At 43.3% G+C, this 24,870-nt stretch overlaps 1 protein-coding gene across 1 annotated transcript in view; it reads right to left on the reverse strand.

The window, feature by feature from the left end:
* Positions 1 to 24,870, reverse strand: part of rgs3a (regulator of G protein signaling 3a) — a 167,589-nt gene that overhangs the window by 112,509 nt on the left and 30,210 nt on the right. The window contains 1 exon segment of the mRNA XM_034095308.1: positions 5,946 to 6,013. Coding sequence (XP_033951199.1) covers positions 5,946 to 6,013 — 68 coding nt within the window.

Raw genomic sequence — 24,870 nt, forward strand, 5'->3', positions numbered from 1 at the left:
ACACTTTCTCTCTCTTTCATGCTGTGCTGTTCACCTCTAAATAGGCAGAAGGACGGATTAGAGGGAGAGGAGAAAGGGAGAGAAGAAAGCATGTCTTAGGGAGAGGAGTGAAAAAAGAGTTTGAAAAGCTTGTCTAGGAGCCAGACGAGACCAATCTGGTGTTTAGCAGTGTGGGATCTCTCTCTCACACTCCTTCTCTGTCCCTCCCCCTCTCTCTCTCTCTTTCTAACCTGAATAGACAACTATCAAAGGAGGAGGTGTATTCCAAGCCATTGAAGACACATGGCCAAGTTCAGAGTCACAGCTCAAGTTGTATGTCCAAATCTCGGCATATGGATTCAGAGCTACAGTTACAACAATTTGAAGGTGACACTGCATTATATGAGACAGTGAGATGACAACCTAATAAAGCAGCACCATGGCTTCAGCCTTTAAATACTTGTCTTTGATCCAAATTTAAATTAAATTTAGAACTTCATAGATGCAAAGTAAAGTGCACTTTGAAGAACAGATCAATCACAAACTAGACAGAAACAAATCTGAGACTTCTATCAAAGTCATTTGGATTCATCTGAAATGAACCCTAATAAAATGAATAGAGAAAAATGAGTCGACATTAGTGTAGATATGTTAGTCTAGACCTTGGAGGATTAACAGACAGCCAAGCCGCCCACTGAGATATTTATAAGGCTTTAATTCACCCATGCAAACACACTAACACATTCATGACAGCCGACCTGTGATGTGAGGCACTTGCTTCCTCATCTGGAGCATGTTGGTGTTGGGGGCATGAAATGTGGAGGAGGTGTCATGGATCAGACCGCCCCAGGATTAATGGATGACTCCTTCTACCACCTGAACCACAACAGTCCTTACAACAGCAATGTTCATCTCATCTGCTGTACAGTGTAGAGCAGCATGGAACAAAGATAAGCACTCACACATTACACATTTAGTAGAGAACATAAAAGGAAGCCAGTGCCTAAAATACCAACAAAGGATACTTTATATGAATAAAACTAACCATTTCCTAATTAATTCTGAGATGACGGACAGAAAATCTATCCATCTCTGTCCTCTTTTCAGCAAACCTCATTCTTCCTTCCCATCTTTCCCAACAGCCAGAAGTGTCAGACCCATTTTCACAGATACAATTTAGGAGCTAACGCTATCTGACAAGCAAAGTGATGTAGGGAGACTTTTTGTCTGGGGTGCAACTATTGTTAATATTCATGAACTCTCTGCTCTCTGCAAGTGACATAAACAGATGTCCTTGCCTGTAAACATAATTGGTAATTGCTGACGTCTAAGAAGATGAAGTATCGTTGTGGTGCATGTCATCTCTGGTTCAATGGGTTAATGGTAACAGAGATGTAGCATTCATTCAACATCTTAAAGATAATCAAACATTTCATCATGATGCTTTCTAACAGGGCAACATTCCTGTCCAGTTACAGTTGACATCATTGTCTATCCCAAATGTCATCACGTGTGTGACATTGTCATCAATAGCAGATTCATTCTTGATTCATGTCTAAAAATGTGTAACCTTATCAGTCCATTGTTGTGTCCAAATGGACGTTTGTCCCAAATCTGAGGAGATTCCATGCAAAATAATGTCCCATTATTGCTGAATGTACGGTCACAGTAACCTTTGACCCTGACATTGTAGATCATCCTCAAGTGGACGGACACTAAAGGGCATTGCAATTGATTATTTTGGTTTTATTTAAAGAAAGTGAAAGTGTCCTCTAAATATCCCAGTGAGAGCCACAATAGGATATTTCACATCACAAAATCACTCCATTGACTATTAAGGAATTTATCTCAAATACCAAGAACTTCTTTGTACATTTTCTTAAAAGAGAACCCCGTGAATATTTTATTTTCCGTGAATTGAAATACTTTTATCTCAGAATGAAGCAGTAAACAGAACTTGATTGGTTTGATATTCTTCACCGCATCATTTCCTACTGGGAAAGATTGCAAAAGTGTACATAGTGGGTTTTACCAAAGTTTTATACAGCCTTGTGGTTTTGTAAGGGGGACATTTATTTTTGGACATTTGTATTACCTTCAACAACATCTGAAGTGTCCACAACCTTCAATACGCTCTGTGTAAATCATTCAAATGATCATGTGTAAGGCCATCATCAAACACTGAAATATATTTGAGTAGGTAGGGAGTGGGCAGTTAATGATACCACAGAGCTCTTTGTGTAGAGGAGGTGATGGCCATGGGGTGACAGAGAGGGAGAGAAAGGGGGGGGGACAGAGAGGAGGAGGAGGAGGAGGAGGAGGAGGAGGAGGAGGAGGAGGAGGAGGAGGAGGAGGAGGAGGAGGAGGAGGAGGAGGAGGAGGAGGTGGAGGAGGCCACAACACTCAAGGAGGAAATACGCAGCGGTCTGGAAAGGAACGAGGACAAGGCAACAGAAAACGCGTACAAAAAAGAAGCGAAAGTCTAAAAGGTTTTCCATTCTTCACTAATTTAGTCTGTGAATGTGCTCCCCCCCTCTTTTAACTCCCCCCTGAGACTGTCCCACACAAACCGCACAATCATCTGTTACTCTGATTCACCCGCTGATAAATGGGAAGAGAGAGAACAAGAACACGAGGGGAGGGAGGGGAGAGGAAGGAGAGAGAGAGAGGAAAGGAGCATTCACAAATACGGATGTAAAACTTTTCCATCTCAATGCTTCTCCACATTATTACTGCTTTCACCTTGTATGCATTTAGGAGCTGCTCAAACTATTCACATACTGGATGCAGGATCACTGTAAGATAGCAAATGTTGAAATTCTACATCACAACATTTTGCTTGAGATAAACTGTGCTAGGTATCAGGTACTCAAAGCACTTAAAGAAGGCACTGGGTCAAATGCAGCGGCACTTTTTTAGTTGAGCACTTCCCAACTTGCATTGTTGTGTGTACGGCCTGCATTATGTGTACAAATAAAAAGAGTGTCTGTAAGGTGAAAGTAAAGTGAGCTCCTCTGTCTAATCCTGTCCAGTAAAGCTTTTTTGAACAAGTTACTGCATAGGACCACCGCTTTCCACTGAGTTAACATCCTGGAGGGTTTCAAAGCAACACGGATATTTTTCACTGACAAACTGATCTGTTGGATAGGCTGAAATGTCGGTCACTTCAAGTCAAAATGATTATCTTTCCACTAAATTACAACTTTAAATCATTATTTAGGGTGTTTGATAAAAAGATAACAAGACATTGCATCGTAAAGTCTTCTGTTTTTTGGTTTATAGTCCAAGTAGCGTTGACCAATCACTGTTGAGCAGGTTTGATTGAATGCAGGTAACCAGTCTGTGTGTAGAGTAAAAGACGCAAAAGGCTTTTGGCTGATACGCAATCTAGTAAGTAACATACTGGTTATCATACAACTATGATTTTGTATTTAATTCACTTAACATTTTCCTTTAGAGCTACTTGTGAAACAATCCAGTCGTAAAAGTTATCTTACAATTATAACTAATTGTGCGTCTACAATTGTTAAATAAGCTGCAAAAGAAATGACCACAGAACAGAACAGTACATGTTGGCACGGATATTTGATGGCTACGCAGAAACACCAGAAGTATTGCCCCTTGCAACCAGAGGTTTATCGTTGTCAGACCCATAGGCAATTGTTTCTGAAAGTATGGTTATTAGCAACTACATACTGAACAACCACATAGAAGATCAAACTTGAACTGTAAAAAGCTTTATAAAGTATATATAATTCATAAGCACATGATTAAGCTAGGTACATTTCATTGTCTTGGTCTTATTTCCGAGAGTGAATACAAATTCTTTCTTGTTTGTCAGTAGTATATTTGGAGCAGACTGGGGCATTTCTGTTACAGCAGATGGCAGGGCTGTGAACAGTAGCTGTGGTTTCAAATGTCTCTCTACTTGTAGTCTGTCATTAGTTTTTAAAAGACTACTGCTTATGCTGACGTGTTGTCCTGTCGTCTGACCACATTATGTAGGCAGATCTGCCAAGAATGTGTTGGTTGGTCTTGTGTATGGTCTTCTTATAACATAGCCTGCTCCTTACACTGCAGTATATCATCAGATGTGAGGCTTTTCAATAAGGGCTTGCCCTATCTAAATATAGGCACAGTCTCACATGCATCATAACCTGTATAAGTGAATTTACTAAAGTATTATCCATGTTGGCATCGTGTTGGAACGGGAGCCGGAGCAAATTTTCTATGAACGTTCCTCTGGAAATTTGCCAACTCAGGTTCCAGTTGTTAGTAAACCATAAAGGAAATCAATTCTGCCCCGCAGCAGTAGTGTAAACAAAAACATGCAAAAAGAAGCATCCTTTATACCCAACAAGGCAAGTGTGACTTAGTGTGACTGTGGAAGGGTACAAAGACAGGGACCCCTCTGCGAGCAGTTATATGTGAATATCTACATGTTTGTTTCTCTGTATTGCATTAGCAACGTCGTGGCACTCTGCATGGATTCATCAGAGGAAAACTTCATTTCAATCCAGTGGAAGTACAACTAGCACAAAAGACTCAAATGTAGAAGTGACGGCAGTTCTAGACGAGGACACATTATCTAGTTTGTCTTGAGTTTTATATTTTCAGTCACATTTTTAAAACACTTGACTATTTTCTAATAAAAAACCATGTACAGTATAAGACAGTTGAGCGGGGAGTGGGCTTGTAGGCTTCATGCTCCGTTACTATATCTCAAAAGCTTTTTCTTGACGTCTGCTAATCCAGATTGTTCAATAAGCCAAGGTAAAGGAGAATTACTAAACATTTTGTATTTATTTTTTATCATCCCAATGTGAATGGCTTGCTAGCATGAACCTCTTTTAGTACATGGTCTATAGTACTAAATTAACTTGTACACTCTGAGTGAAGCTCAACACTGGCCAGTACAAAGAAGCTGCTGGCAAAAGCAAATGTCACTGAGGTCTCCACCCCTCCAAAAGCAAACGGCAGGGTACACAGTGACAAGGACTGACGCGTATTTCCTAAAAAGGAAAACAGGGAACATCCACTAAAGACGAAGATCTTCTTTTACCATTTGGTGATCCATTATGGTTCCCAAACTTTACTGTGATACAGTTGAATGCTGAGGTCTTCTGTTCCTGTTGTAGTTATTGGTTTCAATATTGCCGCTTTTTTCAAGCAAATAAAGGCCATAATAACCACTGTTTTCAAAACCAAGTTATACATTGGATAAAAGAATCATCAGTCATGCTCCTGTGTCTCTGTTAACAGTTGAAGTAGTCTTCCACATTCATTTTTAATGAATTAATGGCAACCATACAGTCAACACAGTGGAAATGGGATGAAAGAGAAGACACCCCTAGGATTTTTGATCTTCATGAGCAGATAAACATCTTCACATCAACGGCACAGCTCTCTATTCCCCCTTCTCATGACAAACCATCATTCTGCTCCACATGTGACTCGCATGCAAGGGAGCTTTTTGACAAATATTGTCTTTCAAGAAAAGGCATCTTGTTCCATTCACTGCTCAGAGCTCAAACGCATGATTCAATTAGTTGCTATGGTTTCTGAGAATGTGTAACATGGAATCCATGCAGTAAATCTTACTGAAGGTATGTTTATGCATGATGAGTTTGTTGGACATGGTGCAATGTCACGGGTCAACTACTTTGTGTATATTTATCACAGGCCTATTCATTTTTAATGCACGCACATGCAAACGCAATAAATAAAAACACAGAAATGAATAAATAAGTAGAAATAAATAAGTTATACACCTGTATAGACAAGTATTCACCAAAACATCCAATAAACAATTGCATCAATAACGATAATAGATACTCATAGACATATACTGTAGCATAAACTTCCTAAATATTTGGATTGCACCCACACAAAGCAGAACAATTCAAGGGTATAAGCATGTTTAAGCTTTACATGCACACAGAAAATAAGAGTTTGATTGTACTTACTGTTAAGCATTGCATATTCTCAGGGCGATTGGTCTCGGGGGCAGCACCATGGTTTGACAGCACAGCCTCTGAAATGTAGACAAAGGAATCACGGGCTGAGACAGTGCCTTTGGAGCACATTTCGCTCTGTGCCAACGCAGAACAGCCCTCTGGATGCACAAAAATAAAGTCCTCAAATAGTTCTGAGAGTCCATAAAAGTGACTCAGAAAGACAACAAGAAGTAATTATGGCAACAGTTGTCTGGAGCAGCTTACGCCGGGTCGGGATTCAAACTTCAGAGCGCACATAAAAGGCAGAAAACAGCAGCCGAGTCGGGAAAACCCTGTAAGATGCGAGGATCCAACAAACTGCCCAAGAGAGGAGTGGAAGTGAGAACAAGTGAGAGGGAGGGAGGGAGGGGTGAAGAAGAGAAAAGGAACTCCTCTCTTACTCTATTATCCGTCCGTCACAGGGCTCCTGGGAAGTTGCTATGGTTACAGGGACTCACGCCTCAGTGTCCTTTTAACTATTGCTCATAAAGGCAGCATTCAGCTTTGGGCCACAATGCAGATCTCCCTCTTTCCCTCTTTCTTTCTACGTTTCCTTCTGTTTACATCGTTCGCTCAATATAAGTCTTTCCTTTTCATGTTCGCCCTTTCTTCTGTCTCCCAAACTTCACAAACAGCAACCCCACTATCCCCCCTAAAACCACTATCTCCTTCCGTTTGGTTCTTTTTATTTTCTCATCCCTCGGTTTTCTATTCTAATATATATACTTTCTTCTGTTAAAAAAAAGTTGATAAAATCCCATTACACACAAATAAACTTTGTAATATCTATTTAAAGGTGGGGTAGGTAAGTTTGAGAAACCGGCTCGAGATACACTTTTTGTTATATTCCATGGAATGCTCTTAACATCCCGATAGCAATGAATATCTTAAGTGCTTTGACAAAAAATCCATAAAAACATTTCATCTGTGGAAGCCGTAGTACTGTAAAAAGCACGACCAATCATTTTGGCCGGGCCGGTGTAGTGGCAATTTCTTATGTTACCTTACAGTATATGGTAAAACCAAATGCTTCTAAAAGCATTGTCTAACACTACTGTACCATTTCTTCATATGTGCTGTTTTCTCTGCATACTCTAATGAGGGTTATTATTCTCAAGCGCTTCAAGGCCACAGAGCTGATTTGGCAGACTATTGAAACTACTCCTCTTCACACAAAGTTTGAACATCCATATGCTGATAACCGTTATACTTTCTGCAGCTCAATGACACAGGTGTCTAATAGCGATATGCGACATCCGTGTGAAAGCAGATTTCTGAGGCGTTCCGCCATGCTACACACAACTCTGTCTGCCCGCCCTATCTTGTATATAAGCTTTGCTATTCTGTGACTATTGTGCAGACTCCTGCAGACTATCCTATACTCTGTGAGACCTGTACCTTTGAAGCTTCAAATAAATAACCAACAAGACAACTCTGTTTGCTTTCACCAGTTTATTATTGATTACTCTCATTGTACATCTTTACAGTATTGACGAGTTTAAAATATCCACGACACCGGCTAAAATAACTGGATGGCCTACCTGCCTGTCAGCTTTCCATCTGTGCACAAACTTATCTCGTGCCCTCATTGGTCATGTGCGCGTTCGTGTGTGTTGGAGGAAGTAGCAGATTTCTTCCGGCTGTGTATTTTCCAATTCTAGCGCACTCGAGCTGGTTTCTCCAAAATTACCTACCCCACCTTTAAAGACAGATATTTTTAAAAAATGTGTCATGTCTATATTCTTTTAAATTTTTAAATCAGATTGAAAAAATAAACGACAGCATCAGTAATTTTGATAATACCAAAAAACGACTTGTGTTTACGCTGAAGTGACAAAGTGCTCTAGCAGTGGCAGTAATTATGGCCCGTCCACTGGGAGTCAAAGAGGAAGTTGCGTGACGTTAAGAAGTTAAGATGACTGCATAGGGTGGAGATCTCTGTGGTTAGGTGGGTCAACAACAACATGTTGGACTTTGCCATGGGAGACTGGTGTTCATTTATCTTTTAACCATGACGACAAAAGGTCCACTAATCTTAACTGAAGTCCAGTAAATAAATAACTTTAACCCAAGCCAAAGTCGTTATCTTTTTAACAATAACCAAGTAGTGTATGTGCTTGAACCTAACCAAACGACGATATATTATTATTTATTGAAAAAAAGTAATTTTTCTAAGTTTTAGAAGGCACTGAGAAATGACGTTGTTGAAGTCGATAGGAATGTCAGATTGGAAAAGGCATAACTGTGTGGTTCAGAAGGGCTGTTACTGGATCCTATTTTGTTGTATAATGTCAAGGAATTTTAATTGAGTTTATGAGGTCAATCAAGAGTTAACCCATGCCTATCATTTTAATTAGTGACCCAAATTGTTTAAATACAGTTAAAAATTGCCTCATATGACCACATGCACACCCAACAACATATTTATTTTTAAACTGAGAGCCTCCAGAAATGTTTTTAACTGGTTTTATTATAATAACAAATCAAGTCTAATATTGTTTTTCCACAAAATGACAAGCTACCATAAAAATATGTTTTAGGTTTCCACATCACACTGTATTTTAAATTGTTCTATCATTTTTGGCTTACAAACTAGTTTGTGTTGTAGATACACTCCTCGATTTGAGCTGAGCACAGAGAAACTTTCCCCCTTCAGCAGATTAAAGTGAAAACAGGCTTCTAGTGTCAAACTGCATCTGCAGAGGGAATGTCAAACACCCAACAACAGGCAGAGCAAATAGGAGAGGGGGCTTAAAAAAATGTATCTGTAGTCTACAAAAGACAGCCCACAAGCAGAAAAGAAAATCAAGCTTCTTGCAATCTGCATCTTTATGGACAGAGTTTCTACTTTCCTCTGTAACTCCAAAGAGCATTTAACCCCAGAGTAAAAGGCCCAATCCCGTAGTTGCAGTTGCCATGGTAGCCTGAAGGCTCTTTCAGAAAAAAAAGGGGATTCAGTCACTTTTGAATCTGAAACCTCCAGGGGTCCAGCACAAGAGAGGGGCTAACCTGGCTGGCTATAAGCCCAGGAGAGGAGCCCTTTGTGTGGATAAGACATCAGTAACTCTGGGCATAAGAGGGGAGAGACACAGCAGCTGGCAACGAGAGACATCCAGCATGACTGACATTAAGACGAGGGAATGAAAGAGGGACAATGAGCCATGGAAATAGTGGACAGTGGGAAAAGTATACAGAAGAGAAAGTCAGGGAATGAAAAAAAAGGATTTGTACTTCGAAGAAGGGAGTAAGAAACTGAAAAGATTAAATAAGACGGACAATAAAACTGTACAGGAAAAAACAAGAGGAGAAGAACAATTAAGACATGCAAAAGGTAAGAGTAAATAATAGGATTTAAAAGGTGTTGACTTTGAGCCAGTCTCAGATCTGCCAGCACAAAAAAGCACTCGACTCTCTTATTGCAGCACTCGCTCACTTGACATCCAGTCCCTCTTTTCACCTCCTGTCGGCCACAAACAAATAAACACTTGATGGAGAGGGTGGAAAAGCCAAGATGGGAGGGGATTTTCTCTACTTCACTGTTTGGGTTTCTTAAGATCACATCAAGCATCAAGAAATGATTGTTTAAATCGGTGACACCAAGAACTAACACACTCGTTAAGTGATGAAAGGATGGCAGGGTGCTTTGTAGAACAGATGTGATCCTAACTTCAAAACACTGAGAGGACAGAACTTAAATTAGCTTGTTTTATATCGGAAACACTAACAAAATAAAGTGTTCACGCAAAATAAACAGCTGTCAACAGGAATACTTATAAATGAATGTAAAATATAGCTCCATCCTTTGGTAAATATCTCAACAAAGTAGTTAGTAGTTAGATCATCGCATTTTGAAGCAGAGGCTACTCAGTATTGGCATATCCAGCCATGCAGTGGGGTGGTTTGTGAACTACCTCTCTGAAAGGTCCCAATGTGTTCATTTTGATGAGCTGTTGGTTAAACATTGCTAATGGTGTTCCTCAAGGTTCTGTTTTAGGTCCACTTTTATTCTCTATATACAGTGGGGCAAAAAAGTATTTAGTCAGCCACCAATTGTGCAAGTTCTCCCACTTAAAAAGATGAGAGAGGCCTGTAATTTTCATCCTAGGTACACTTCAACTATGAGAGACAGAATGGGGGGAAAGAATCCAGGAAATCACATTGTAGGATTTTTAATGAATTAATTGGTCAATTCCTCGGTAAAATAAGTATTTGGTCACCTACAAACAAACAAGATTTCTGGCTCTCACAGACATGTAACTTCTTCTTTAAGAGCCTCCTCTGTCCTCCACTTGTTAACTGTATTAATGGCACCTGTTTGAACTCGTTATCAGTATAAAAGACACCTGTCCACAACCTCAAACAGTCACACTCCAAACTCCACTATGGCCAAGACCAAAGAGCTGTGAAAGGACACCAGAAACAAAATTGTAGACCTGCACCAGGCTGGGAAGACTGAATCTGCAATAGGTAAGCAGCTTGGTGTGAAGAAATCAACTGTGGGAGCAATTATTAGAAAATGGAAGACATACAAGACCACTGATAATCTCCCTCGATCTGGGGCTCCACGGAAGATCTCACCCCGTGGGGTCAAAATGATCACAAGAACGGTGAGCAAAAATCCAAGAACCACACTGGGGGACCTAGTCAATGACCTGCAGAGAGCTGGGACCAAAGCAACAAAGGCTACCATCAGTAACACACTACGCCGCCAGGGACTCAAATCCTGCAGTGCCAGACGTGTCCCCCTGCTTAAGCCAGTGCATGTCCAGGCCCGTCTGAAGTTTGCTAGAGAGCATTTAAATGATCCAGAAGAGGATTGGGAGAATGTTATATGGTCAGATGAAACCAAAATAGAACTTTTTGGTAAAAACTCAACTAGACGTGTTTGGAGGAGAAAGAATGCTGAGTTGCATCCAAAGAACACCATACTACTGTGAAACATGGGGGTGGAAACATCATGCTTTGGGGCTGTTTTTCTGCAAAGGGACCAGGACGACTGATCCGTGTAAAGGAAAGAATGAATGGGGCCAAGTATCGTGAGATTTTGAGTGACAACCTCCTTCCATCAGCAAGGGCATTGAAGATGAAACGTGGCTGGGTCTTTCAGCATGACAATGATCCCAAACACACCGCCCGGGCAACGAAGGAGTGGCTTCGTAAGAAGCATTTCAAGGTCCTGGAGTGGCCTAGCCAGTCTCCAGATCTCAACCCTATAGAAAATCTTTGGAGGGAGTTGAAAGTCTGTGTTGCCCAGCGACAGCCCCAAAACATCACTGCTCTAGAGTTCTATTTCGTATATGGCTTCGCCCTCTAAGGCTATCGCTATTGGGTTATCCCTCTGCGCCCCCGCACAGCACTGAAACACTTTTAGTCCACGCCCACCCGCTAGGTGGGCCCCACCCTCGGTCCTCCTTCCGGTATAAGTAGGAAGGGGGCCCGGCAATCTGCTCCCTCTTTTCTTCAGCAAACCAGCACAGTTACTGAAGCACAGCAATTGAGAATCATCAGGACAACTGCGTCCGTGATTGTCCCTCATGTGGCTCTGGGTTCATAATGAGTTATGAGCAGCAGAGATAAAAGCAGTATGCGAATCCTGCCGGGGGTCAGAGCACGCGTACGCGGCTCTAAACCAGCAGGTATGCACACACTGCGCTCGTCTCCCCTCGGGCGACGGGAAGCGGAGAGCGGACGCTCTTGCTGCTGTGACCAAGGAGCACGATTGGCCCGTCCAGGCTTACGAGCCCTTGGACGGGGCCTCGTGTCCCTGGGGCCGAGTGCCGGGCAGGAGTCCGAGGAAAAAGGCAACTCCTGCCCCGCCTCCCTCCACAGTTCACCGTTCGGTTCTCCCCTCCCTCCTCTCCCCCAGACAGGGGAGACAGAGTCGGAGCAGGGTGCCAGCTTGGCGGCCGAACATGCTTTCCCCCTCTCCGTCACCACAGTGCGGCGGCGAATAACATCGCGCGGCTCTCAAACTCGGTGGGGACACTGGTAAAACGGTCCGTCAGCAAGGCGGTCAGCACGGCGCTCATTCTGTGCGTGTCCGTCGCTGTCTCCCAGGCGAGGATTTCCGCGTGGGTGACACAGATCCAGCGCCACCTCGGGCTGAAGTAGACGTCTGTTACGGAGACGGCCAGAAAAGTGCTACTGGACGCTCCAATCAGCCCGGACGGGCTGCTCGGACCCCAGTTCCACGCCATGGTGGAGACAATGAAGACGGCCGCGGAACAGGCGGACGACATTCGCCAGCATGTGCAGCTGGCTCCAGCCGGCTGAGCTGCCACAGCGGCATCAACGCCCGCAGCAGCTGCGGCGTCTACGCCGGCCACAGGAGGCCGCAAGCGGAGAGACGCCCACAGCAACCGCCTCGGCGTAAGACTCGTCCTTCGGCGGCTGCAGGGGCTCCGTCCCACGTCTCCGCTCCCCCGCCACCCCAGAGACAGGGTCTCCCGGCGGCGTGTCAAAGGGGAGTGAGGCTCCCCGCTCCTGGTATGCTCCGCGAGAGCCTCCGAGGAAGCAGAGCCGGTAATTAAGCCGGCTGCCACTAATCTGTTGATTAAGTAGACAGCAGGGCTACCTGCAGAAGCCTGCTGGTTTTAACCTATCGGTTAATAACCTGCAGAGCTCGCGGCATTCCTCTGTCCGAGATACGCCTCCTACACACGGTCATAATAAACCCATGAGCGCCGTTATAACGCCTCATGTGGGCAGCACTGCACACACCTCCATCCATCCCCTGAGCGTGTACGCACCTCATGATGAGAGTCGGAGTGAGACGCAGCTTGTGGAGGCCCCGCGCAGCCCGTTCGGTCCCAGCCCACCTGGGGTTGCCTCACGCCCTGTGTAAACCAGCTGCCTGTAACCTGTCGGTTAATAGCCAGCAGGGCTTGTTGCTAAAGCCATGAGCGCCGTTTTAACGCCTCATGTGGACAGCACTGCACACACCTCCACTCATCCCCTGAGCGTGTACACGCCTCATGATGACAGCCGGAGTGAAACGCAGCGTGTGGAGGCTTCCTCGCAGCCCTTTCGCGGCTGCCACTAATCTGTTGATTAAGTAGACAGCAGGGCTCGCTGCAGAAGCCTGCCGGTTTTAACCTCGGTTAATAACCTGCAGAGCTCGCGACATTCCTCTGTCCGAGATACGCCTCCTACACACGGTCATAATAAACCCATGAGCGCCGTTATAACGCCTCATGTGGGCAGCACTGCACACACCTCCATCCATCCCCTGAGCGTGTACGCACCTCATGATGAGAGTCGGAGTGAGACGCAGCGTGTGGAGGCCCCGCGCAGCCCGTTCGGTCCCAGCCCACCTGGGGTTGCCTCACGCCCTGTGTAAACCAGCTGCCTGTAACCTGTCGGTTAATAGCCAGCAGGGCTTGTTGCTAAAGCCATGAGCGCCATTTTAACGCCTCATGTGGACAGCACTGCACACACCTCCACTCATCCCCTGAGCGTGTACACGCCTCATGATGACAGCCGGAGTGAAACGCAGCGTGTGGAGGCTTCCTCGCAGCCCTTTCGCCTCACGGGCAGTGGCGGTGAGGGCAATGGAGTGGCTCGTCACCATGACGACCATTACGGCACATCACCGAGAAGCCAGAACGGGGGAAGGAGCAGTATTCCAGGCTGAGTGCCCAGCGCCCGCAGCGCCACGGCGTCAGGGCTCGCTGCAGAATTCTGCTGGTTTTATCCTATCGGTTAATAAACTGCAGAGCTCGCTAATTAAGCCGGCTGCCACTAATCTGTTGATTAAGTGGACAGCAGGGCTCGCTGCAGAAGCCTGCCGGTTTTAACCCCTGTTAATAACCTGCAGAGCTCGCAGAATTCCTCTGTCCGAGATACGCCTCGTACACACGGCCTTAATAAACCCATGAGCGACGTTATAACGCCTCATGTGGGCAGCACTGCACACACCTCCATACATCCCCTGAGCGTATACGCGCCTCATGATGAGAGTCGGAGTGAGACGCAGCGTGTGGAAACTCCCTCGCAGCCCTTTTGCCTCACGGCCAGCGGTGGCGATGGCGTGGCTCGTCACCATGACTACCATTACGGCACATCACAGAGAAGCCTCTCCCCCCAGCAGTTCCATGGGATACAAGAAACACTCCCGTTATCCCAGGAACAGTGTCTTGCGCGATTTACTCCCGCTATTTTTCTAAATCTCGGAAAAGAACGGGGGAGTCGCCCCGTTGCTGTACAATCAAACATGTGTTGATTCGCACAGACAACAGGCCACGGCTATGGAAGCAGCCTACCTCAATCGCCAGGGAGGAGTACGATCCGCGCAGCTTCTGAACGCAGCCAGGCGGCTGCTGTTCTGGGCGCGCACACACGTTGCTCTCCATCAGAGCAATGTATATTCCCGGCGAATTTAACCGAGGGGCTCGCAGAACGCAGCAGCCGTTGTATGCGAGGAGTATGGAGACTCAGACCGGTGTCACGCACACTGGCGCCTCAGTGGGATTTGGCTTTGGTGTTACGCGCACTAAAGCAAAGCCCCATTTGAACCTGATCAGGTTCCCCTTAAACTGTTTTCAGCCAAAGTAGTACTGCTTTTGGCTCTATCAGAGAAAAGGGTGAGTGATTTGTCTGCTCTCTCTGTGGCTCTGTCATGCCTCCGGATCCAAGGAGATGGCAGTTCAGCTGTTTTACGCCCTAACCCGGCTTCATGCCTAAGGTCATCACAACTCTTTTAGAGTCGAGAGTGATCACCCTGGCTGGCTTATTCCCCCCTCCTTACAGGTCGGAGGAAGAAGCCACGTCTCATCTCCTCTGTCCTGTGCGCGCGCTGTCCTGCTATGTGGTGCGCACGGCGGCTTGGTGCCGTTCTCAGCGCCTGGTTGTGCACTATAGAGAGCGCTGGATCGGGCAGCCTCTGTCTGCACAACGGCTGTCACACTGGCTGTGTGAGGCTGTGTCGCAGGCATATGTCTCCTCTGGGGTGGAGCCCCCGGAGAATATCAATGCGCACTCCACCAGAGGAATTTCCTCCTCCACGGCTTTGCACGGAGGAATGTCAGTGGAAGATATTGCACTGCTGCATCTTGGTCTTCCCCCTGTTCATGTATGCATTTTTATTTGAGGGATGTCTCCCTTTCCTCTCTGACACACCCTGTACTGGGTGTCCTGTCGGAGTGAGTAACGTCAGGGAGCCAGCGGTGCGCCTCTCTCCTGCCTCTCGGCACGCGGAGAGCGGCCCTTTTTCCCTCTGAGGGATGTTCCTTTTTCCTCTGACACACTTTGTACGGAGTGTCTGGTCAGAGTGAGTGACGTCAGGGATCCAGCTGGGCGCTCTCCTACCTGTCTGACACACAGAGAGCTGCTGTTACCCCTCGATGATCGCTGGGCAAGGTGGGACCTTCGTCTCTACTTTCTCACAGCGGCCGGTATGTATTGTTCCCAGCCTTCACCCCGTCGGGAAGATAGGCAGGTTTTGCTATGTTCCAGGGACGGTGATGCGCCATTACGCATGGCACAACAGGCAGGGGGTGTTATTGAGCAGCTGTGTCTGTGCTTCTAGTGCCGGGCGGACCCAGTGGGGCGCAGACTACATCATGCTTCGCCCTTAGCCCAACAGCGACAGCCTTAGAGGGCGAAGCCATATACGAAATAGAACTGAGGTTACCTACTGTAACCCAGCTTCTATGAGTAAATGGCGCAGCCCTCTAAGCGCTGGGCCCCACTGGCTCTACGAATAGCTGAAGAAAAGTTATATTGTATGGGAGCAGATTGCCGGGCCCTCTTCCTACTTATACCGGAAGGAGGCCCGAGGGTGGTGCCCACCTAGCGGGTGGGCGTGGACTACAAGTGTTTCAGTGCTGCGCGGGGGCGCAGAGGGATAACCCAATAGCGATAGCCTTAGAGGGCTGCGCCATTTACCCATAGAAGCTGGGTTACAGTAGGTAACCTCAGATCTGCATGGAGGAATGGACCAAAATACCAGCAACAGCGTGTGAAAACCTTGTGAAGACTTATAGAAAACGTTTGACCTCTGTCATTGCCAACAAAGGGTATATAACAAAGTATTGAGATGCACTTTTGTTATTGACAAAATACTTATTTTCCACCATAATTTGCAAATAAATTCTTTAAAAATCAGACAATGTGATTTTCTGGATTATTTTTTTCTCATTTTGTCTCTCATAGTTGAGGTATACCTAGGATGAAAATTACAGGCCTCATCTTTTTAAGTGGGAGAACTTGCACAATTGGTGGCTGACTAAATACTTTTTTGCCCCACTGTATATCCACAGTTTAGGTGAAAATGTGGATGAAGCTACAGTACTTTACATTTTTATGCGGATGTACTGTGCAGGTCCCTCCATTAAGGAGGCTGGTGTTAAATTACAGGCTGTTTTTAACATTATTCAGACTCAGCTCGCTGAGCTTAAGCTTCTTTTAAATGTTGATAAAACCAAGGTAATGCTCTTTTCTAAAGCTAAAAAGACTACAGACACTGCTTTGGATATTGTTACTATGCAAGGACAAGTACTCAAAGTGGTTACCTGTTATAAATACCTCGGTATCTGGCTTGATGATTGTCTTACTTCAACTTCAGGTCATTAATCTGCTTAAAAAGCTGAGGGTTAGACTAGGTTTCTTTTTCAGAAACAAGTCCTGTTTCTCATTTGAAGCCAGGAAAAGGCTAGTTACTGTGACCTTTTTACCTGTGCTGGACTATGGTGATTTGATCTATATGAATGCACCTGCCCATTGCCTGGAAAAGTTAGATGCCACCTATCACAGTGCCCTGAGATTTGTTACTAACTGTAAAGCACTTACTCATCACTGTGGCAGGTCTGCCTTCACTAACTGTACGGAGGCTTAGTCATTGGTACATGTTCATTTACAAAGCCATGTTGGGTAAACTACCTTTTTATATCTGCTCTCTGATCTCTCGACGAATTGAAAGTACTTATTGCCTGAGATCTCATGATGTTGTTTTATTAAATGTGCCAAGTGCTAGGACTGTCTTAGGGAAGAAAGCTTTTAGTTGTGCAGCTCCACTAAATTGGAACAGTCTGCAAACATGTTTAAAACTGAGCACTTTGGTTCCCCTGCATCATTTTAAAACTCGGCTGGGTGACATGCTGTTTGATACTCATGGTACCTGTCACTGTAAATAGAGTTTGTAACTGTACCCTGTACATTATGTTGTATGTCATCCTTATTGTTATTCTGTTGTTTTTATGTTACATGTGTAACTAATGTCCTGCAGGTCACCCTTGAAAAAGAGATCTTTTGATCTCAAGGGGCTTCACCTGGTTAAATAAAGGCTACAAACAAACAAACAAACAAACAGAAACATATGTCAAAACATACAAGTACAATGGAAGCTATACTAAATAATTACTTCACCTTATATTAAACAATCTTATCAATTGTATTTTGTGCTTTCAACCATGAAAGACACAAATGACACACTGTATATTAAATATTTTAATTCGATAGAGAGGCGAAGTCACGCCCATCTACTTCCGGTCCATGGGACCTTATTTCGGAAAAATTATGTATTGAAGTCAATGGAGAGAGAAAACGTATCTTTCAATCCCGTTTGAATTGTGCCATGAATTACACATATGATGTTTGTCAATCTTAAAAAATCATTTCCATGTCAACAGTCACAGTTTGTCTTAAAACTGTTGAAATATAAGACTATGAAAAATACGCAACTAGAAAGACTACAAATCCCAGAATCCCGGTCCCACATGCTGGCTCTTACGGAACCGACTAACTCCCCTTGTGTGTATGTACAGCTCTCAACATGCCCAGACTTGTAGTGATTTTCACCTCTTTTAATACTTTTCACCACATTCTGAAAGAAAGAAGTGAAATGTTCCAGCGTGACGGCTGTCTTGGTGTGTGGTGCGAGACGGGAGATGTAGTTCATTGAGCGGTTTCACACAAAAAAAGTGTTACTTCACAGTTTTACGACACATTTGAATTTTTTTGACTTGCAAAATTATCTTTTAAATTGACAAACATCATATGTGTAATTCGTAGCACAATACAAACGGGATCGAAAGATAATCTTTCTCTCTCTATTGACTTCAATACATACTTTTTCCGAAATAAGGTCCCATGGAGCTCCCCCGGAAAGGGAGGGACTTCGCCTCTCTATACGAATAAAAGGACTTAACTCAAAATAAAAATAAATCAAGGCTGCTTCTTTGATATAACGTTATATCTAAATAAATAAGTGTTATGAACTCATTTATGACAACATTTTATATCCAACTTTTTGAATATAGCTGCGCAGTCTTTTTTGTCAATTTATTGAACAACTAGAGTGGAATGTTGTAAAACAGGGCTGACTGCACGAGTTGACCTCTTTCTGAACAAGTCGATTTCTACACACAGTCCAACGGGTACAAAACTGCATGAGAAAAACAAATACACACGACAGTACAAACCACCAGATGTCTGAATTATGCAGCATGACTGACGCTTGGTGCAGCATTGTTTAGAGCAGGGGTCTCCAACCTTTCTTCATCTGAGAGCTACTTTGAAAAAATGAAAGTGGCCAAGAGCTACTTGCATCACATCGCTTACATTTATTCACATAGCCCTCATCAGTTGAATTAAGCAATACTTTTGTACACGTACGAAATTGCAATACCTAAAGCTTATCACAAATCTTAACTTCACATCAAGGTCCAAGAAAACGACAATGTCTCACATATTATTATGGCCCACATAGTAAGTATGTCACTGAAAATTCACATAAATGTCCTTAATCACCACCTGACAAGCTATGGCACTTATGGTCAAATAAGTGCATTCACTCTTTGTTACAGTCAGTGAGAGGACTGGCGCTGCATGGAGTCCACCATAGAGGTGTATGCTGGAGTGTACCCACTTAGGTTCACTCTAATAGAGTCATTTAAATGTTCATCAGTCAGTCTTGTTCTGTATTTAGATTTCATTCATGTCAGAAAAAGCTGCTTCACAAAGGTCTGTAGAACAGAACCAAATAAAGCAGACGTGTTCAGTGCTGCTTGGTGAATGTTCTTATCGTTTTCTGGGTCTACAAGGCTCCATACATGTTGTGAGTTTTGCTGAGACTTTATAACCTCCATGTCCATCTCCACAGGATTGACACTGAACAGTTCAGCCATCTTTTTCATCTTATTCTTCGTCTTGACATGAAATTATAATTCAACTGTATAGGTTTAGCCTCCCTATAGGCCTATCTGTGTGTGAAATTGTTCCATCCTCAAATACAAAAAACTAATACTTCTGCAGTCTAGCTGCAGCTTGTAGCAACGGCCTTCTGTTAAACAAGGAGACAGAATGTCCTGAATGTGGCATCACACACATGAAGTCTGAACACAGCAGACAACAGCATTATAAAAACAAAAATAGTGAATGTGGGTGCACACTCACATTCTCTGTCTTACTGTTACATTAATCCCATGAATGTATGAGATTAAGTTAGCTTCATCATCTCAATCAGTGATTAAGTGAATAATAACGTTTCTATCGGGTCACTGTCAGCCCAGAGCTCACGTTAACCGAATATTTTCCGTCTATGACGGATTTTTTTTAACAATGACGGACAAATCTGAAAGCAGTCCATCATTTTGACAGATTAGAACAAACTCGGAACAGCGCCAAAGTTTCCCCGCAGCGAGGCTCCGGTGTTATGCCGTGCTATGCATGCCCTCCAAAAAGGAAATCATACCGTTTCCAAACCTAACTGTGCCGTACAAATCATTGAAATGTCTGTGAGTTTTGGCTTTACGCTGTGCACGCTCCCGCGAGGTGCAGCAGCCATGCATAACACGGCGCATGTGAACTGTCCTCCCCCCCCCCGTTGACAGTTCACGAGCATGCTTTCCCCTTACTACGCTATAATCGATAATCGAGCGGCGAGCTACTGAAAAGCTGCCCCCGCGAGCTGCCAGTAGCTCGCGATCGACGTGTTGGAGAGGCCCGGTTTACAGTAAACATAGCTACAAGATTGTTGAACCAAAAGAGTTAAACAAATTAAAAGAAAATGACGGACAAAATGATACCGTAAGGGTACTAGGAAACCATCAACTACGTTATCATGCAAATATGTCGGCCTGTACACTGTTAAAAAATGTGATCACATATCTAAAATGCAGATTTGGGAAATAGAAATGGCTAAAAAAAACATCTCCTTCAGCAAACAAGTCACTGTGGCTCAATAAAGTTTAAAATACTTACAATTGACAGCACAAATTCACTTTGTAAAGATGTTTACATGTCTAGCAAATCAAACAGACATCTCGCCCCTTCTGACATTAATTGTTGCCAATTAAATTAGAATGAGTTATGCAGCTTCCAATTTGGTTGAGTAACATTGGGCAATGTTAACAGACTAACCAGGCCACTAAAGGCAGAAAGATACTTTGTTCATGATGGATGGGGAACAGGTTTTTCAGCAATGTGAAAGACACATGTCAAAGAGACGAAGATTCTGGTGGCAATTAATGGTGGTTCTTCAAGGACCATAAAGTCATGATGTCTTCAAGAGGATTCATTTTGTCAAGTTAGATCACAGAGGGAAATGGTTGGAGATTGGTTGGTACTGGTAGCTCTTGGTTGAGGTTTGTGAAAGATTGTTGACCTGTTGACTAAGCCTAAGCAGGGACATACGGTCAGGCTCTGGTGCTCTGGTGTCTTGTATTGTGTTGTAGTTGCTTGCTTATAACTAACAAAAAAGGCATAAAATAAGGTATTAATATAATAATTGTACAATACAGTGGCAACACCACCACAAATGTAGCCTAAGAATATGTTAAAAGTATCATCAAAGCTCTGACACAATCTAAATAGAACCTTACTATAATAAGCATCAAGTGCATCCCTTATAGAACAATAAAAAGGAGAGCACAAAACTAGGACATACATGCATATTGTAATACCAACATGTGTAAATAAATGAACATGTAATGTACTTTACTTTTCACCGCAAACTGTTTATTTCCTGAGAGGAATGCCTTTTGTTTATGCATGGATACATGCTCACAACAAGCACAAATCTGACAACATGACACAAGAGCAACATTCAAATGTAAAACACAGCATAGTAAGAGAGATGTTTGTGCCGTGCCTCTGTAGGACATCTGCAACCCCTCAGCGACTGACTTATTTAATGAATGATGCCACATGGAGCAAGTCAACAGGATGACTTTGCCCACTGATAACCAGACAATAGTGAATTAAGTATTTCATTTCCTGTTTTCCTGAGCGAGGCCAGCAAGGATTAAGTTGACTGTCTGGTCACTCAAAGTGTTGCGTGATTGTCCCTTATAAAGCTTTAAACAAGGATTTGAATAGCATGAACTCAAAGACGGGGATATATTATTGTTTTCCAGGCTGAACAGTATTTCCAATCAAATCATCAACTTTAACAATCTTTAGTTATTTGGGACCATCATTTCATAATAATAGCAGATATAGTTGGACTGCAATGCATTTCCTCCAGTGCATCTTTGGGTCAGTTGTTTCAAAAAGTAAGAAATCACCAAAAGATTATCAATTTTGCTAGCAAAGCAAACAAGTTCTGCCTTTTCCTTGTCTTAAATAGAGCTTTGCCCACTGGGCTCTACTAAATGTTTGGAATGGCACTTTTGTGAGTGTAATACAGTTGCTGCTGGTCTATTACCCTCTGTGTTCAAGCCTCTTTGTGCAAGAAAAAAAGTTGTCACTGGGCAGAATAATTTACTGGGCTGACCTCATTAAAATGTTCATTAAAGAGTGGCTTACTTTTGATGCAACAAAAGGAAATGTGGCTATTCAAACTGCAAGCAATTAACTTAAAATGCTGTTGTACAGTGCAACAAAAAATGTTACAAATGGTAAAGCACTTACTCATCACTGTACCATGTATGCCAAGGCAGGTTTGCCATCACTTACTGTACGGAGGCTCAGTCATTGGTACATGTTCATATATAAAGCCATGTTGGGTAAACTACCGTCTTATATCTGCTCTCTGATCACACAGAGAGTTGTAGGTAGCTATTGCCTGAGATCTCATGATGTGGTTTTGTTACATGTGCCAAGTGCGAGGACTGACTTAGGGACGAAAGCTTTTATGTGCGCAGCTCCTCTAACTTGGAACAGTCTGCAAAAAGAATGGAAACTGAGCGATTTTCCATTTTTTTCTGTTTTTCTGTCTTCATGTGTAACCTACTGCTGCAGGTCTCCCTTGAAAAAGAGATCGATGATCTCAATGGGATTCACCTGGTTGAATAAAGGTTTGAAATGAAATGAGAAAAGAAGGAAAACAACTTTTTACCAACTTAAACAGGCAAAATTGACTTTCTTACTTAAAAAGATAGATTACTTTAATGTAATTTGTTGTAATGTAATTTGACAAATTTCCTAGTACTGTTGTTCTCTGCGTGAGAATGATGTGTCATCCTCCACAGAGCTGTCAGCGTGTGCTGTGACACATGATGTGAATATATCAGCAGAACAGAGACACTTGGAATGGGCAGGATGGGAACATGCTTGTTTTTCACATGAGCGCGCCCCATACTGGCAGTCACACACCCCGCCAGTCGTGCCCACTCAGTTCCGCCTACCTTCTGCAGGCTCGCCATGCCCGTCAGGAAATTGATTCCAATTTGCTTTACGTCCATGACGACTTTGAGTCGCCTAGGTTCATTGCCTCTGACCCTAACGAGCTGGAAGGGTCCGCCCACTGGAGATTAAGGACTGTGCTGTTGGGGAGTTTGCAGAGATTCATGCGTGTGATGCAAACAGATTTTCATTGTAGCGATGGCAGAATTGTCTCTGGAGTGTGTTGAACATTCACAGCAACACATGGAAAAATTATACTCTCAACTAAACAGTTAAGTTCTCGAATAGTGGTCACTCAGCTCGGCATTACAAATTAAGTTTAGTCCTGTGTGTGACTAGGGTGTTGAGCAAATGTTCAAACCACTGTAGATTTACATGCAGTTACATAATATATGTTCTCTTTGAACATGTAACTCACGTGGACCTCTGTTAGGGTGAATCTGACCTTTCGCGGCATAAGTTCAGGCTCCTTTGGCTGGTTCTGATCTCAGTTAATGGGAGTTATTTGGGAAATTTCTTGATAAAGAGATATCTTAAGCAAAGCATAACATACTTAAAAATATACTGTACTGTGTTTATTATACTATTAATGTATTTGTTAAGCAAGATCCAAATAAACATGGTTCAGCGTTTTTGTGTTTAGTTTTCTCGGACAATCATTTACAAGAAGTATGTTTTCATTTAAATAAATATGTTACAATTGAAGGCTATCACAATAAGCAGCCACAAGTATTTTTCTATTTCAGAGACAAGATATTTAAGCTGTTAATGACCATTTTAAATATAAGATAGATGGTGAGGGATGACAATCATGAATCTCAAGTATTTAAATGTTGAACAAATTGCGTTGCGTTTGCATTTCTTTGACAGGAAAAGATTATGTCGTTAATGTAGTTGGCTGCCAATGTCAAAGGAGCACAAAGTGCAACAGAGCAGTACAGCGCTGCGAGTGTAAGCTACTGGGTCAAAAGCTTCACTTCAGATCAAGTGAGAAAAAGCTCCGGGTCAATGTTATCATCAGAGCATCAGACTTATTGCATGTCAGACATAAACTCAACCAAGACATTGTCTCACATGATCACACACTCACACAAACTCACATCCTATACTTAGCAGAGCAACCGAAAGATATAAAGCACTCTGTAAGTCCCACCACTTCCATATAAATTAATCACGTAGTGTTTGTTTTAATCTGAATTAAAGGCTCACCATCTGGAAAAGCCCAACAGTGTTTGTTTGTGTGTGTGTGTGTGTGTGTGTGTGTGTGTGTGTGTGTGTGTGTGTGTGTGTGTGTGTGTGTGTGTGTGAGAGAGTGTGTGTACAGTATATCTGGACTATACTCATCTATTATGAAAAGGGAAACAATTATGCGTACCATGCAGATGACACACTTTTTTAAGCACGAGCCCAATGAGTCTTCAGCTATTTTCTGCTTTCACGCATATACAGACCATCTGACCCACATCGTGAGCTTGTTGGAAGGAAATGCATTAGCCATGGTCAGAGACACACACACGTTCATGTCACCGTGGGTCAGCAATCTCAACTCACACAATGCAGGAGCCAAATGAGCAGAGCTAAAAGAGCTCAACGGTAAAAGCTATAGACATATACAAATACAAAGTACACTATTGTGCACATACTAGCAGATGGGAAAAACTCACTTTTTGTGTTTTGTTCTCCTCTTATTACTATTTAAATAGTACCAGCTTTAACATTTTAAAACACCAACAGACTCGGAACACATTACATCAATCGTCCATGCATCATGAACTGTTATATTAATGCTGATAGAAAAATGCGTTCAGAGAATAAACATTAATTGCCCTGGCACTCATTATCTCAAGGACGTTGTTTGGCTGCCGCTCATGCACAGCCGTTCAACGGATGTTAAGCAAAGTTAAGATGGCAGCCTTTTTATTGTACAGTAGTCCAACATTGTTATTAGCTGTCAGTGCAAAGCGAATATGTTTTGTTATGGAAGCAGAGTCTGAAACATGCAAACAGAAAGTCTATTGTGCAGGAAATGTAACAATTTCATGTTTAGTAAATTATCTCTTAGCGATGTTCATTATGTGTTTTTTTACTTTTCATCGGAAATGTACTTGTCGTTATAGCAAAGGTTCAGATTGCTGTTTTTCTATTTCTGTATGTCCAAGAACAATCATTAGGTCAGGATGATGCCACATCAGTTGCAGATGTGCTGCTAGCTTTCCAGTCCTGCTGCTGCCCTGGCTATGAACTGGCACAGGTCACACAGCGAGTCAGACACACTGATCCAAATAGTGCATCTCTGGTGAGTCCGTCTACATGAGCATTTCATCCAGCAGAC

Source organism: Pseudochaenichthys georgianus, chromosome 12 (genome assembly GCF_902827115.2).
Source record: "Pseudochaenichthys georgianus chromosome 12, fPseGeo1.2, whole genome shotgun sequence".
In the NCBI taxonomy this organism is placed as follows: Eukaryota; Metazoa; Chordata; class Actinopteri; order Perciformes; family Channichthyidae; genus Pseudochaenichthys; species Pseudochaenichthys georgianus.